This window comes from Toxorhynchites rutilus, chromosome 3, assembly GCF_029784135.1.
Source record: "Toxorhynchites rutilus septentrionalis strain SRP chromosome 3, ASM2978413v1, whole genome shotgun sequence".
NCBI lineage: Eukaryota > Metazoa > Arthropoda > Insecta > Diptera > Culicidae > Toxorhynchites > Toxorhynchites rutilus.
In genome coordinates, this window is record NC_073746.1 from 209,471,544 (window position 1) to 209,485,339 (window position 13,796).

At 35.3% G+C, this 13,796-nt stretch overlaps 1 protein-coding gene across 9 annotated transcripts in view; it reads right to left on the minus strand.

Annotated features, from left to right (window-relative positions):
• LOC129775136 (amyloid-beta-like protein) overlaps positions 1-13,796 on the minus strand; it is a 181,248-nt gene that overhangs the window by 166,811 nt on the left and 641 nt on the right. For all 9 annotated transcript variants that reach the window (XM_055779455.1, XM_055779463.1, XM_055779460.1 and 6 more), the window contains exon 2: positions 13,540-13,769. In XM_055779455.1, the coding sequence (XP_055635430.1) occupies positions 13,540-13,608 (69 nt within the window). In that variant the 5' untranslated portion in view covers positions 13,609-13,769. The remainder of the gene's footprint in view (positions 1-13,539; positions 13,770-13,796) is intronic.

The following is a 13,796-nucleotide window of genomic DNA, read 5'->3' on the forward strand; positions in this document are numbered from 1 at the left end:
TTAACGACAACCAGTATGAGACATACTGGTTTCATGTTAAAAGTGATTTTCATGAAGTTGTCGCGCATCCTTTCACCACAAAAATCATTGTCTAATATGCTGCTATCGGAAGGCTCGTTGGAAGGAGCGTATCTGTTCCCACCCAACCAGACTTCTCAAATCTAAAGGCAATATTCGAGATCGTTTAATGAAAGCTAAAATGCTGAGTACAACAATGGAGGCGATAACTTCTTCTTTTCGCTCGCCAAGTAATAGGAATTGCGCCGAAAGTTTTCTCGCTTCGTCTCTCGTACGTAAATTCCAATCAATTATCCTTGAATTAGGCAGAGGCAAAAATCTGGTCGCATCGAATCTCTTTTGTTAAGATAACAGCAACATAAGCATTCGGAATGTTTTAGTCGAACATATTTTACCGCTTGTTTCTGCTTCATTACGGAATTACGGAAAATACGTTCCTTTTTTTCTTTTCGCAATGCCAGGATAAAGATTAAAAAGCGGCATTCTGGCAGCGACACAGTTGAATGAAACAATTCTCATTGATATTTCATACACGATTAATCGCATCCGCTTTGAGCGCTGAAATCAGTTCATCAACGACTTATCGAGGGGGAGGTGACATCTTTTTATTTCCTCCCCTCCTCTGTCGACAGAGAATATATTTACATACGCTCATTTGCAGCCGGGGTATTCGAAATGAATATGAAACAACAAAACTGAGTTGACACCAGTTTTCAGATGTTACAACTATTCCATTGAAAAAGAAAATTTGCCCCGCGATGACAGTTGTAAAGTGACAAGTGACAGAGGGACGTCACTCAACACAAAGCCTGGAAGCTGCAGTAGTCATATAAGTCATATGCAAACCGAATGTTAATGCACTCTTTTCGGAGCTAAAATTCTCTGTCATCGTGTGTGATGTGGTTTTCGCTTGTAAAACTGGAGCCGTTGTATTCAGCAAACAGTAGAAGTCGCAGTCCTGCAATCACAGTAATGGCGTTGTTCCCATTACATAATGCTGAAATGTGCCTACCTGCTATATGATAACAAAACAGGTTTTGTCAGATGAGAGGTCAAAATGGCAAGGCAGTTTCCATTTGGTTTAGCCACTATCTTCATCTATTTTACCGGTGCAGATTATGAGTCATACCGAATATTTATAAAAAAAATCCCTCGTGTACCGCCTCTTCCGGGCGTTACCCCCGCAAGTAGACGCACGAGGAAAAGGCATAGGGTGTATTTTCAGCTGCTGCCAGAGTGTCAAAATCGCACCACGCGTCCGCTACACTTTTGACTTCCGTTCCGACGGGTGTTGTGTACGTGTATTGCTCCTAGAAACGATGAGGCAGTAGTAGTAGTAGTGTACATGTAATTTGTTTTTCCTTCTCGCCCTTTATGTATCCCCAGTCGTATGTAACACGAACAAGGGATCAAACACAAAGATAACGTCGATATTGATTTTTCCTCTGTTGGGGCTATTCCCACTTCACTCATACTGTCTGTGAAGGCTATTCGCATTCGCGCGTCACACGCTCACATATACACCAGAAGCCAGCCGATGGAAGCCACAAACTTTTGCAGAGAGAGAGAGATGCAAAAGGAGGAAATAAAATCCTTGAAGTCAAACTAAATAAAACAAGTGTGCTCTCACACGCAGTGGTGCCAGAATGTTGATTGTTTCATGTAATTTGGGTAATTGAAGCCGTCCTTTCGCGAGTTCATACTATTGCATGATATTATTCAAATATTTGCAAAATAAATCAGGTAGTGACACTTAAACAACTATAGTTTGTAACCCTACACCATGCCTCAAAAAAAGAAAGAGTTGTCATTCAGGTGTCATAGAAAGTTAAATCTAGGTCCCAACGCTGTGAAACGGGGTGTTCATTGCGTTCTTACGCTGTCTTATTTGGCTATCGACATATCTTTTATAAATGCATTAGGGGTATGGAATGTTACATTGCTGAGCCATATTAAGCACTAAGCACGAACCAGAATGTATCTTTTTTGCCATGCAAAAATGCAAAGTTCTCAATTCGCAGGGCCTGCGACCAACAGCACTATCTCGCAAAAAGGACCATCGTGATACTGCTGTTTTACGTCCAGAGTCCAGAGACCACCTGGACTGGGCAAAGATGCTTGTAGTGGCGTCAATTTGCTGTTTTTTGTAACTTTTCTTGGAGAATGGCAATGGCCATTTGCTCTTCACACTGCCATCACACTCTAGACAGTGTTCACCTGAACCAGTGCAAGCCAGTGCAAACGACCTTGGTCGATAGAATTTGTGACCCGAACGGGAATCCCGAAAGCCCCAGCCCCCGAAGCGCCACGTCAACCACTAGGCCGAAAGTAACTAAAGAAGTTTTATATCCTTCCAGGAACCAGCATCACGGCAGAAGACATCGTCGACGGCAGATTTAAGAAAAATCTTCATATATAAACATTTCCATCGTACCTATAGGTGGATTGACACTATTTTCGTAACTCAAATAATCATTCAAGACACTTACATGTTGTCATATTATCTTGCAATTATTAAAAAATTGGTTTCTGAACATTCATTCTGAATTCTTAATAGAAAGAAATATGCTACTTTGACCCATTGTCACCCTCTCTAAGGGGTGAGATTGGGCTAACTTCCATTTAATCGCAGTGAAATCAGTGAAATCATTTAATATTATTCAACAATTCCCATCGACGGTAATTCCAATAGTTGAGTCTGCAGAGTTTAATGTATTTACTCAAAAAAGAATTATTGTTCGCGCGATCAACACGTTGAGTGCCACGGTTTTATAGCGATTGGATGGATATTTTTAAACGTATTAGGACCATCGTTTTTTATTGTAGTGGAAGTTATTTCTGTTCGAAAGGGAATAGTTATGAGCTAATCATATAAGCATAGGGTGCCAATAAATGTATGGGAAAAACCGACCCTAACATTTCAAAAAGTTACCCTATACAAAATGTTTACCAACTCGAAAAAACACCCTATGCCAAATAGCAGCTCAATCGGACTTAAAGGAGAGTGGCGCAAAGCGGTCAAAGCTTGAGTTTTTTCTTTGAAAATCGAAAAATCACCCAAAGAAAAAAAAGGAAAAAGGAAATCGAAGTTTCCGGAAAAAATTGATGCCAAATTTCTTAAAATTGAAACGTCGAGATCTAGTGTCATATCGAAAAAAAAATTATCAAAAATCGACATTCTGGGACTCTGGGTTCTTTTTTCGGAGTACGAGGCGAAACATATGGTTTTAAGAGCCAATAAAATTATTATCTCGATTTTTCATTCGGAACTTATTGCGAAATGTTGATTTGCACGATAATATACCCTATGCAAAATATTAGCTGACTCGAAATTCATTTATTAGTGTCACAGACGGTCAAATTTGAGTTTTTTGAAAACCGAAAAATCACCGGAAATCGCGGTTTTCAAAAAATATTTTTGATGCCAAATATCCTAAAATTGCACGACACATCGTGGTTTACAGTTATCTAAAAAAAAAAAAATCTATAGGCGACATCCGCGCGACGACCTGTGTTACGAGTTTCGGGTGATACTGCCCATTGATCACACCACCGTGATATGCATACTTTTCGGCGCAATGCTCCGTACAGCGGTAGCACTCCGGCGGAGTCTTATGTCTGCAACTGCATGAAACGTCGAGATCTACTGTAATCTCGAAAAAAAATTGTCAAAAATCGACACTTAGTTTTTTTCGGAATACGAGAGTGCTAATAAAAATAGTTATCTCGATTTTTCATTCGGAACTTGCTGTGAAATGTTGATTTGCACGATAATATACCCAATGCTAAATATTAACTCAATTGGACTTCATTTACTAGTGTCGTTCGCAGACGTTCAAATTTGAGATTTTTGAAAACCGAAAAATCACCGAAATCGGGGTTCTCAAAATTTTGTTTGATGCCAAATATCTTAACACTTTGGCGTCCGACGACACCACAGTGGTTACGTACGCATAGTATCTTAATTGCAGGTGACAGCACTTTAGTATCGTTTGCATTCTTTTGGGGTTTTGTTTAGGTAACAATAACTTACACACGACAACAAGTTTTATGTTATTATAAGTAGGGGAGGTTGGGAAATACGGACATATTAAGAAGAAGTTCAATTATATCTTTCGAAACTCTTGTTTCTCCAATCTTAAATGCAGTTTCTTGCATTCCACTGTTTTTCGAATTTATCGACCGAATGTTTTTACTAAAATTAAAACAGACCAAAAAGTAGCACCCAAAAATTTTTTTTTGTTAAAAATCGATTTTTCTGATGAAACATTTTTTTCGTGATTATAGCAAATATCGACGTTTGACATTTGGCATAAACATAAAATAACATTTTCTCGACGTTTCATGCAATTTAACACAAGAAAAACTGAAACTTTGTATATACCTAGATTACCCAAAAGTAGTCAAAATGACTTCATTGCGAAATACTAACTAATGTATAAAGAAATTCGTTTGATATAAGTTTTCTATATTTTTTCATATTATTTACAGTTAGATGATAAGTTGTTAGTACATATTAACAATAAAAAAAAATTCAGTTGGGAATAAAATTATGCATTATTATTGGTTCATTTTTTGTATGTGTACATCTTCCACATATATTCTTAGTTTTATTGTTGCAGTATTTCATATATTCTTAGTTTTATTGTTGCAGTAAAGTAGGATTTGACAAATTTTGGGTTGATTGGAATGGGTTGCATTTGATGATTTTGCAATCTATCTTTGTACGTCTTCATATTTTTCTAAATTATTCTATACATTTTATATATGAAAGCTATTCTGCGAATTGGAACAAGAACTCTTTCCGTTTGATTAGACATATACTATGTAAACCTGCATCTAGCTTCTGGCGGAAATAATTGTTCATCAACTGTTACATTTTGGTTGATAACAAGCCTGACTATTTTCAATGAACATGTCCCTTATTTCCGAAACCAAGGCATTTTGTTTTGTTTATATGTGTCTTCTTTTTTTTGTTATTTTGTCAAAATGAATAAATCGTATGATTTGCTACAACTTTTCTGTGGCCATAATTTTTTTTAAAACAATGGAACCCTACTTTAGTGAGTTCATTAATCCAATTTTATTTTTTTTTGCCTTGTAAGTTCCACGAGCACATAAAATCCCAATACATGCACGTATTTTCGGTATTACTGTTGTTCAATTGTTCCTCGAAATTCGACAGCCTTCTTCTACTGTGCATTTTTAATATGTTTGATAATATTGTTATCTATTATCAACAAGAATACACTAATGAGATTTTCTGACATAATGTTCTTTTTTGCGTAGCCTGACGACCCTTTCACACACTTGAAAGTAGATCGTAGACTTCCAGGAATATTACTTTCGTATAATTTCGACCACACAATACCATTGGTATCTGTTTCGATGTGAGAAAAAGGTTTTTTCCATATGTTTCTTCATCAGAGTCTGAACTACCTAGCACCCTACACCTTTTCTTGAGCATATTGATGACGCTTTCCTGTTTATCATTGGTGATCGACTATTCATCGCTATCTTCAGGGTCAGATGTTTCACTTTGGACATAACCCGCTCCATCTTCAGATGGTGGCTCAGAATTTTTTGTATCTGATTATATATCGAAAAAAATGGGTGGGTTATATCTATGATATAATCGCAAGGTTGACGTGGGACTATCTTAGCTTAATAATCTATTGTTCGCATTGATTAAATTTTTGATTAAATTAAACAATTTCCGAATTCAATTGAATTCAATATATATGCGTTGTCGGTAAAAAGTTTGAACAAATACCATGTCTCTAGTGTCTGCACGATTTTACCAGGTACCTAAGTTTAGAAGACCGGGTTAGGGAAACGCACTCTAGTCTGCACAAAGGCAAGCAAGTACAAATGTACTCGCAGTTTGCATGTATTTGCAATGCCGATTTTCCCAGACACCTTGGTTTAGAAGTCTTTATAGGTAAACAGATTTCAGTCGGAAAAAAAATACTTCCGATCTACATGAATTTGCAATCCCAATTTCCCTAGACACCTTGGTTCTGAAGCCTGTGTTGAGAGAACATTTTAGTCGGAACAAAAATGCCCCCGACTTGCATGTATTTGCAATGCCAACTTCCCCACGCTCCTTGGATTTGAAGTCTGTGTTAGGGAAACACATTTCGGTGGGAACAAAAGCTCCCCCTACTTTCACGTATTTGTAATGTCGATTTCTCCAACGCTGCTGGGTTTTGAAGTCTGTGTTAGGGAACATATTTCGGAGAGAACAAAAGTCGCCCTACTTTCATGTATTTGCAATTCCGATTTCCCCAAGGCTGCTTGGCTTCGAAGTCTGTGTTGGGGAAACCGTAAAGCGGGCCAATCAAAACGAAATAGTTAGGGCGTTTAGATAACGCTTAACATTTTACAGTTATTCAATTATTTATCTAATGAAAAATAACATTTCATTAATTGCGATAGATGCGTAGAAATATTCCCTATCAATTGATGCAAACATCTTTCCGATCCAGTAGAAAATGTTCGAGTTATAAGCATTCCAAATCTTGCATTTTTTCCTGCAAGTTCAGTGTTTATATTTTCATTTTACCTCCCATATATTCCGGTTAGACGTAGTCCCACGTCAAAAATCTTCATTTATGCTGGTTAGATTTTTCAATAACTCAGTTCTTTTTCATATTCATTTCCTGAATTTATGAGTCAAAAGATATAAAACAAACAACTTGTTAGCACAAGTATCGCTGCAAAAAAAATCGACTACAAGTACTACTTTAGCTTTAGATAAATTGTAAATTATCAAATATACACCCAAATTTGAATTTGCCATGTACTTGTATGTTATCATGTGACGGTAATTGAAAAAAAATTGAAAATTGTCATTTCAATACAAAGCCGAACTTGGTCATATGAAAAATTTACCCAATTCAATAATAAGAGTCATTTGATTATTCAAAATTCCCAAGCAATCAAAATGACTGCCTTTGGGCAATATAGGTATAACACATGTATATATACCGGAAATGAAAGAGGGGGAGGTAACTGCAACTATTAATAAACGTATTTATATGTTGTACAAAAAGTCACAACCTTCCAAATATACATAATTGTTTTTCTAATTGAAATTTAAAAGCAGTCAAAATGATTTCCTTGGGCAATCTAGTGTTGAAGACATGTATTTTTAAAAACCCCGATTTCTTTTACTGATTTTTCGTTTTGAAATTCGAAATGACCATTCTCATTGGCACCCTATGTATGATTGATAAATTACATTTATATTTTAAATTTTAATAATGTACAAACTTGCAATACAGTGTATCAAAACCTTTGACACTTACATTGTACACCTAGTTGGCTTTTTGTTAAAATCTATATAAATAAAAATTTAAGGCCAAATGTGTTGCTAAGCGCAAAACCCGAAGAAAGAATCGTCCGATTTGAGCCATCTTTATTTTGATGTATTCATCTCTGCTCATAGATAAATGTTATGGAGAGCGAAATCGGAAAATTTTCGGAAAACTCTGAAGGAAGGTCGGAAAATTCGGAAAATTGATTTCCCATATGTTCGAAAATTACATCATGAAAAGCGTCGTTAGTCCATTCGATGTTTGCGCTAACGAAATTGATCTTTGTTTGAAGGTGGAAATGAATTTTCAGGCGGAATAACGCATTCCTATCTATATAAATACAAAAGAAAGGCCAAATGTGTTGCTAATCGAAAAATCCGATGAAGGAAAGCTCCCTTTTTTAACCGTCTTCATTTTGTTGTATTTGTTGCATTCTGCCCATAGAACAATTTTATAATGAGAAAAAGTTTAGAAATTTGTTCTAAAGAACTCATATCAAAACAATAATTTTGGGCGGGACGAAATTCGCTGGGTCAGCTAGTTGTAAAAGAAAAGTACAACAAAGAGCAGTTCGATGTAAATTTTCATCTGCAGAAAATAAGGTTTTCATTGTTATCGAGTAATTTTTTGGGATAGTTTTCGTTACGCGAGTGTTTTACCATCACTTTTATTCCAGTTCATCGAATTAGCGGTGAAGCTTTTTTCACTTTTACTCCAGAAAAATTGATGAAAAAAACTAATCAAGTCGGGTAAGACGGACACTCCACCAAAGAGAAAGACAAACATTTTTTAACTGATGCCCACTAACTACGTTTACAAAAGTAATCAGATATCATGGACGAATTAGAAGAGCGGTCTTTAAAACGTAATCCGAATTTGTCATTCCGAATGCCGGAAGATATTTTAAATATGAAAAAGGAGAAAAATTCCAAGCCCTTCTAGGTGATTTTAGTCTAGCCTTTTTGTTCGATCATTTATAAGGCCTATTTGAAGACCTCCAAAACTTATACTTGCACATAACATAACTTGAATTTTCAGTTAGTGCCCATCTTTCCCGGCCCAGGTCACTGTGGGGAATCGCTGGCCATTAGGCAAAAAAAGAAAATTGTTTTTCTTTTCTTTCTTGTTATAATATTCAACTACTTAAACCCCAAATTTGAGCACAATAACATCAAATCTAATATTTTTATGACTTTTCAAAGCTACGACGTTTTCTGACAATTTTTTGAAAGAAAGTACTTTGAAATACTCTGCAGCTTCAATGGTAGCTTGGATTTCAGTGGCTTCAACGGAAAAGTTATTCGAAAAACTAAACAAAATAAATCTCTTTCATAAGATATTGTATAATTTTATCATATTAGGCAAGACAAAAAAAATGAATGAAAGTGATTTTTTTTTATAGAAAATCAGCTTAAAAGTTTTGTTGCCGCAGTTTGCCACGGTTGTGATCACATACAAAATTTAGGTAAAAACATTAGCTTCCAAATGAACACTGTCCGCTGGAGCGCAAAACTGCACAAATTGTCGTTTTAGTGGAAAAAGCGATAGCATTTTTTATTATATTTTTTCAATATTGAAAATTTTTCAAGGATTTAATCAAATCAAAACCTTAATAATCCATTGATGAAAATTTCCGTATCATAGTAGTCTGTAGAGGATGAAATATATATTTGGACTAAACATCACAAAATTTATCATCAAAAAGTTATTAAAAATTGAAAACAATGAAAGGCAGTTAAGGCATTGTTTTATTCTCATTTTTCTTCACAATAATTGATAGAAAATGCATCAATTCCTTAACAAATACAACTTTTGTGGAACGCTGCTATGCTTGTAAAGTTACAATATTGGTCTTTAACATGGTTGGATTTGTTGCTCTGAATGCATGATTCATATTTCATAACGACTGGGATACAAGTGCTGGCGAAAATTCGGGTTCGAAACATATGCCATGCCTCAAAAAAATCAGTTAAGAACAAATCGGTTTTTCAGCTCAGCGATATCAATCAATAGAATTTTCACATTTAGGAAAGAATTCATTAAACGACTTCAAAGTGTTCTTATGGAAATTTCATTCTACGAGCACATAGATCCAGAAAAAATAACGATTACTGTATCGACACAGCAAAACGTTACGTTCATCTATACTAATGGTGCTATATGACTACTGATATGCACAGAATTTTACATCATGGCATAGAATTATTCAAATCGCAATATTACCTATAGGAATAATGAAAAAAGTAATAAAATAATTAAATATGCCCATGAACATTTCATTCGCAAAAATAGTCGAGAAAATATTTATCACAATATAGTCAATTATCTTATTATACCCACATATCCAATACTTAACATATATTTTAAAAGGAGAAAAGTAATTGTAAAAAACTTTCAAATGGAGTGATGTTTCTATTAAAGACAACAATTGAGGGGCTTAGAATGAAAGGAGTGTAAATGATTTGATCGATTTCTCTTCATCAACTTTTTCTTCAGTTAATAACTCAACTGCAAGAACGTTCCAATTTGAGTTTGCTATAGAACCCGATAGATGAGGTTCTGACCTATCTTTCACATTGTAAAATACAGCTGGGAATGAGTTTGCAGCAAAGTTATGGGCAAAAGAGAGAGAGAGAGTCGATGTAGAGCAATCGATCATGTCGCTTACACATCTTTCATTTTGAGCCCCTCAATCGTTGAATCAGGAAAAAATGACGAAGATTCTGATGACAGTTATGAAGAAGAAGAAGAAGAAAATAATAATGATCGGTTTTAATTATAATCTAAAGAAAATCGTTTACATTTATAGCAGAATTGGCTTGATTTGGGGGGTCGTCCATAAACTATATGATCTATTTTTCAAAAGATAGAACGCTCAGTGGTGGCTCAGTGTGATCATAATCATAAAATTATATAAAAATATTATCAAAAAATACTCCGGGGGAGGAGGATGCCATAAAATCCCAAAAAAAATGGTTCACGTGCTTTATGGCCGGCCCCAAACAAAAAAAAATAGATACCAGATTCCCCCCGAAATTATGTAAAAATCGTGTTTTTTAGCATTTAACACTCCTATACTCGCGCATTGGTCTGTCAGACCGAGAAATCAATAATTCGTTCATTTCTCAGAAAATATCAACAATATAATGCATAGGATCATTACCGGACTACTCTTATTTGATTTCCGTCCGTTTTGTAACTGGATTGAACGGATCCATATATTAACTATTCGTCGTTAGATTCATATGCTCAAAAGCAAAATATAAATGTTTGACTTTCGTATAGTTATTCGCTAAATTTAATGGTCATACATATACACACTTGTGAAATAATTTCACTAGTGGAAGAATTATAAACAGTAAACTATAAACTAATCGGTGGCTTATGGTAATTTTAAACAGTTACAGTTTCGGGGATATTTTTTTATAATGGACAATATCAACAAGAAAACAAGAATAAGAAAAGGAAGTTCCTAGAAATCTTTTTATATCATCTTTTTATGCCCCATATAAAAAAGGCATTAATTCTTAGTCTACCAAGAATACAGAGACAAAGAATATTATAAATATGCAAACTTTATATTCCAGAACCTTTATCATGTGGTGATTATCTAGAAGGTCGTTATACATTCTTCTCTTCGATAGAAGACCCGAAAAACATGCAACAAATGTATAAAATGTAAAAAATATGTTTGTTTCGAGCATGCAGCAGAACTGCATTTTATCATCAATGTCACTGACAACTGGCGAGTCACGTTAGTCACTTCCTACTGACAAAAATCTTGGACAAATGGTGACTGACGGAGTACGATGCAACACTTTGCCTGTTACTGAGCTTTGTCAATACGTTTTGACTGACCAAGTAGGCGGTAAAATTGTCAGCAACGAATTGATGATTGTCGCAGATTGCATTTTATCTTCATCGAGCAAATGTTCGATTATCGTTCCGGTTGTTGTTTCTTGTATTTATTGAAGTAAATACTATATCGAACACGTGATAACGAGTGAGCGATACCAAATCATTTAGGCAACGAAATATATAATTGAGCGAAGCTTGAAAAATCTCTACATGCTGAAGTAATGAAATAGTGAATCTCTTCGTTGAAATTTCTGCCCGCGATCCAAATTCATGTATTTGAAAGTCCGTTTATTTTTAGTCCTCGAAGTTTTAGCATTTTATATAAGAATGGTATTCAGGTAGCCCAACGTAAACAAATGCACCGTGGTAAACATGTAAACTTCCAATATATCAAGTGACATGGTATTTCCCGTCTTGACCATCATAGGGTACTGACTTGCAACATGCTTTGTTCGTCAACGGTAACGGTATTGAATTAAAGAGACTTTAAACTCAGAGAGTTCATTCGTCTCTGTTCGTCAACACACTCTGACAATCTATTTAGCATTGAAGAGTGATGAATTTATTTTGTCGATTTATATTTTGTTGCACATCGTTTTGCGGTAATGTTGCAATGGTCGTCATAGTAGCCCAAATATATGCAGCTCTGGCATGCAGTTATGCTATGTTCTGATTCTAACTCCAATGAAACCACAATCGATTAATACGTTTTTATGTTATTTTATAGCTCTTTATACTTCCATGAATTATATTTAATTGCTTACTTTGAGTTAATAACAGAGAAAAATTCGAATATCGTTATTTGTGTTGGAGTATCAAAAATTACTCTGTTTTGAGGAGGTTGAATTAGATGGCTATTAAAACATAATAGAGACGAACATAAAACAAAAATTTTCGGAGTTTTTACACTTAATAATACCCTCTTCTTCAAATAAATGCCAATAAAGCTGATTCGGCACGCGAGTACAGGAGGGTTAACGACACTTTTTTGCTTGGTCAGCCTTTGTATAGAGTTGTCTCACTGTGCAGGTGTCCATTTTTCCCTTCAAGTGTGCTTCAAGTGAGTTTCCCGACTCATTCTTTTTTTTTTAAAGATCTCGGACACATTCATTTTGCACATTTTTACCTCAAAAACAAATTCTATAATAAAAAAAACCAAGACTATCAATTTGTGGTTGGATAGCTATATGTTTTTTGTGTAATTCACGAAAAAAAATCAACATTTTTTAAAAGTATCGCTTTACCACCCTTCCTCTAAGTGATATTTTGAAATAATCGCATTTCCGTTAGAATGGCTGAACAAGAGATTTATAATCTTCGTTATTCAAAGCTTCACCTTCCTTCACCAAATTGTGCCGAGTTTCGCCTTATAAAATCCAAAAGACAGTAAACAAGTGGGAATTTCGAGAATTTGATCAATAATTAAACAACATTCGACAAATGCATTCGAAGAAGGATGCGCCTGTAATTCAATAATGTTATATTGTTCAATTTAATTTAAAGTAGAGTACAGTTTTATTTGGACCATATCGATATTTGGATCGATGATCTGTTCCATAACTTTACTCTTATTATTCATTCATTGGATTATGAAAATGACATTCATTTCGGTGACATCAATATAAATAAATAGTAAACTACGTAATGTGCGTAATGTTTATATAGTGCAATAATATAGGGCAAATTTCATTCAGCTAAAGCCATATCTGTCCATACCGAATTATTCAAATTTAGTGGATATTAGTTTTTAACGAATGATCCGATCAAAATATGTTAACTCCTAGCGGTATGTCAAATGAAGAGAGTAAAACTCAGTAGACGATTACAACAATACCATGTTGAGCCCATTAATAATTTGGTGACTCAACACTCATAGAACAGCCTCTCCTGTGAGGACATTCAGCTAGAACGGCAACACTGATTTCGGATGACGCAGCGCACACTATGCCGGAAAATGGTATCGGTGGGCAGAGGGTGGTATCATATAGCTGAACCCAACCCTTGCGCTCCTGCTACAATAGTGACTTGGGGTTGAACGAGTGCAAAACGGTCCTCTGTTCTGCCCGCTTTCTAAATTATAAGGTTTAGTTTCCAGCATTGTGTTATTTTGACGTTTCCAGCAGAAAAACGGATCAATAATATTTGCCCTAACACACCACGGGCGTATTGTTTTGAATAATAAGTACCATGCTGACTGCCCGAAGCATGATATGATATGTCGATTGGATATTTCATGACCACATATGAATCACGCGAATCGTATTACCACATGCAAATGAGAATACTAGACGTTCGAAAATAATTGACTTTAGTTTACTACTATAAGGAAAAAGTATAATCTTGCCTGAACTTGGAAGGTTGTACTCATCGTCATGCATAATATCGCAAACGCTGCTGGCCACCTTGACAACATTTTCACTAATTTATGCACCACTTCACACTATATCTGGATATTTTCCTGTCACCGCACAATTGTGTTGTAATATTTTTTATTCGAATTTCCTGATCCGTGGAATCGATTTTCTTGTCACTGTTTCTTTTTTTTTATTTTGCTATGAATCCCAACCTATGCATCTAGTAACAATAAAAAAACCATTGGAG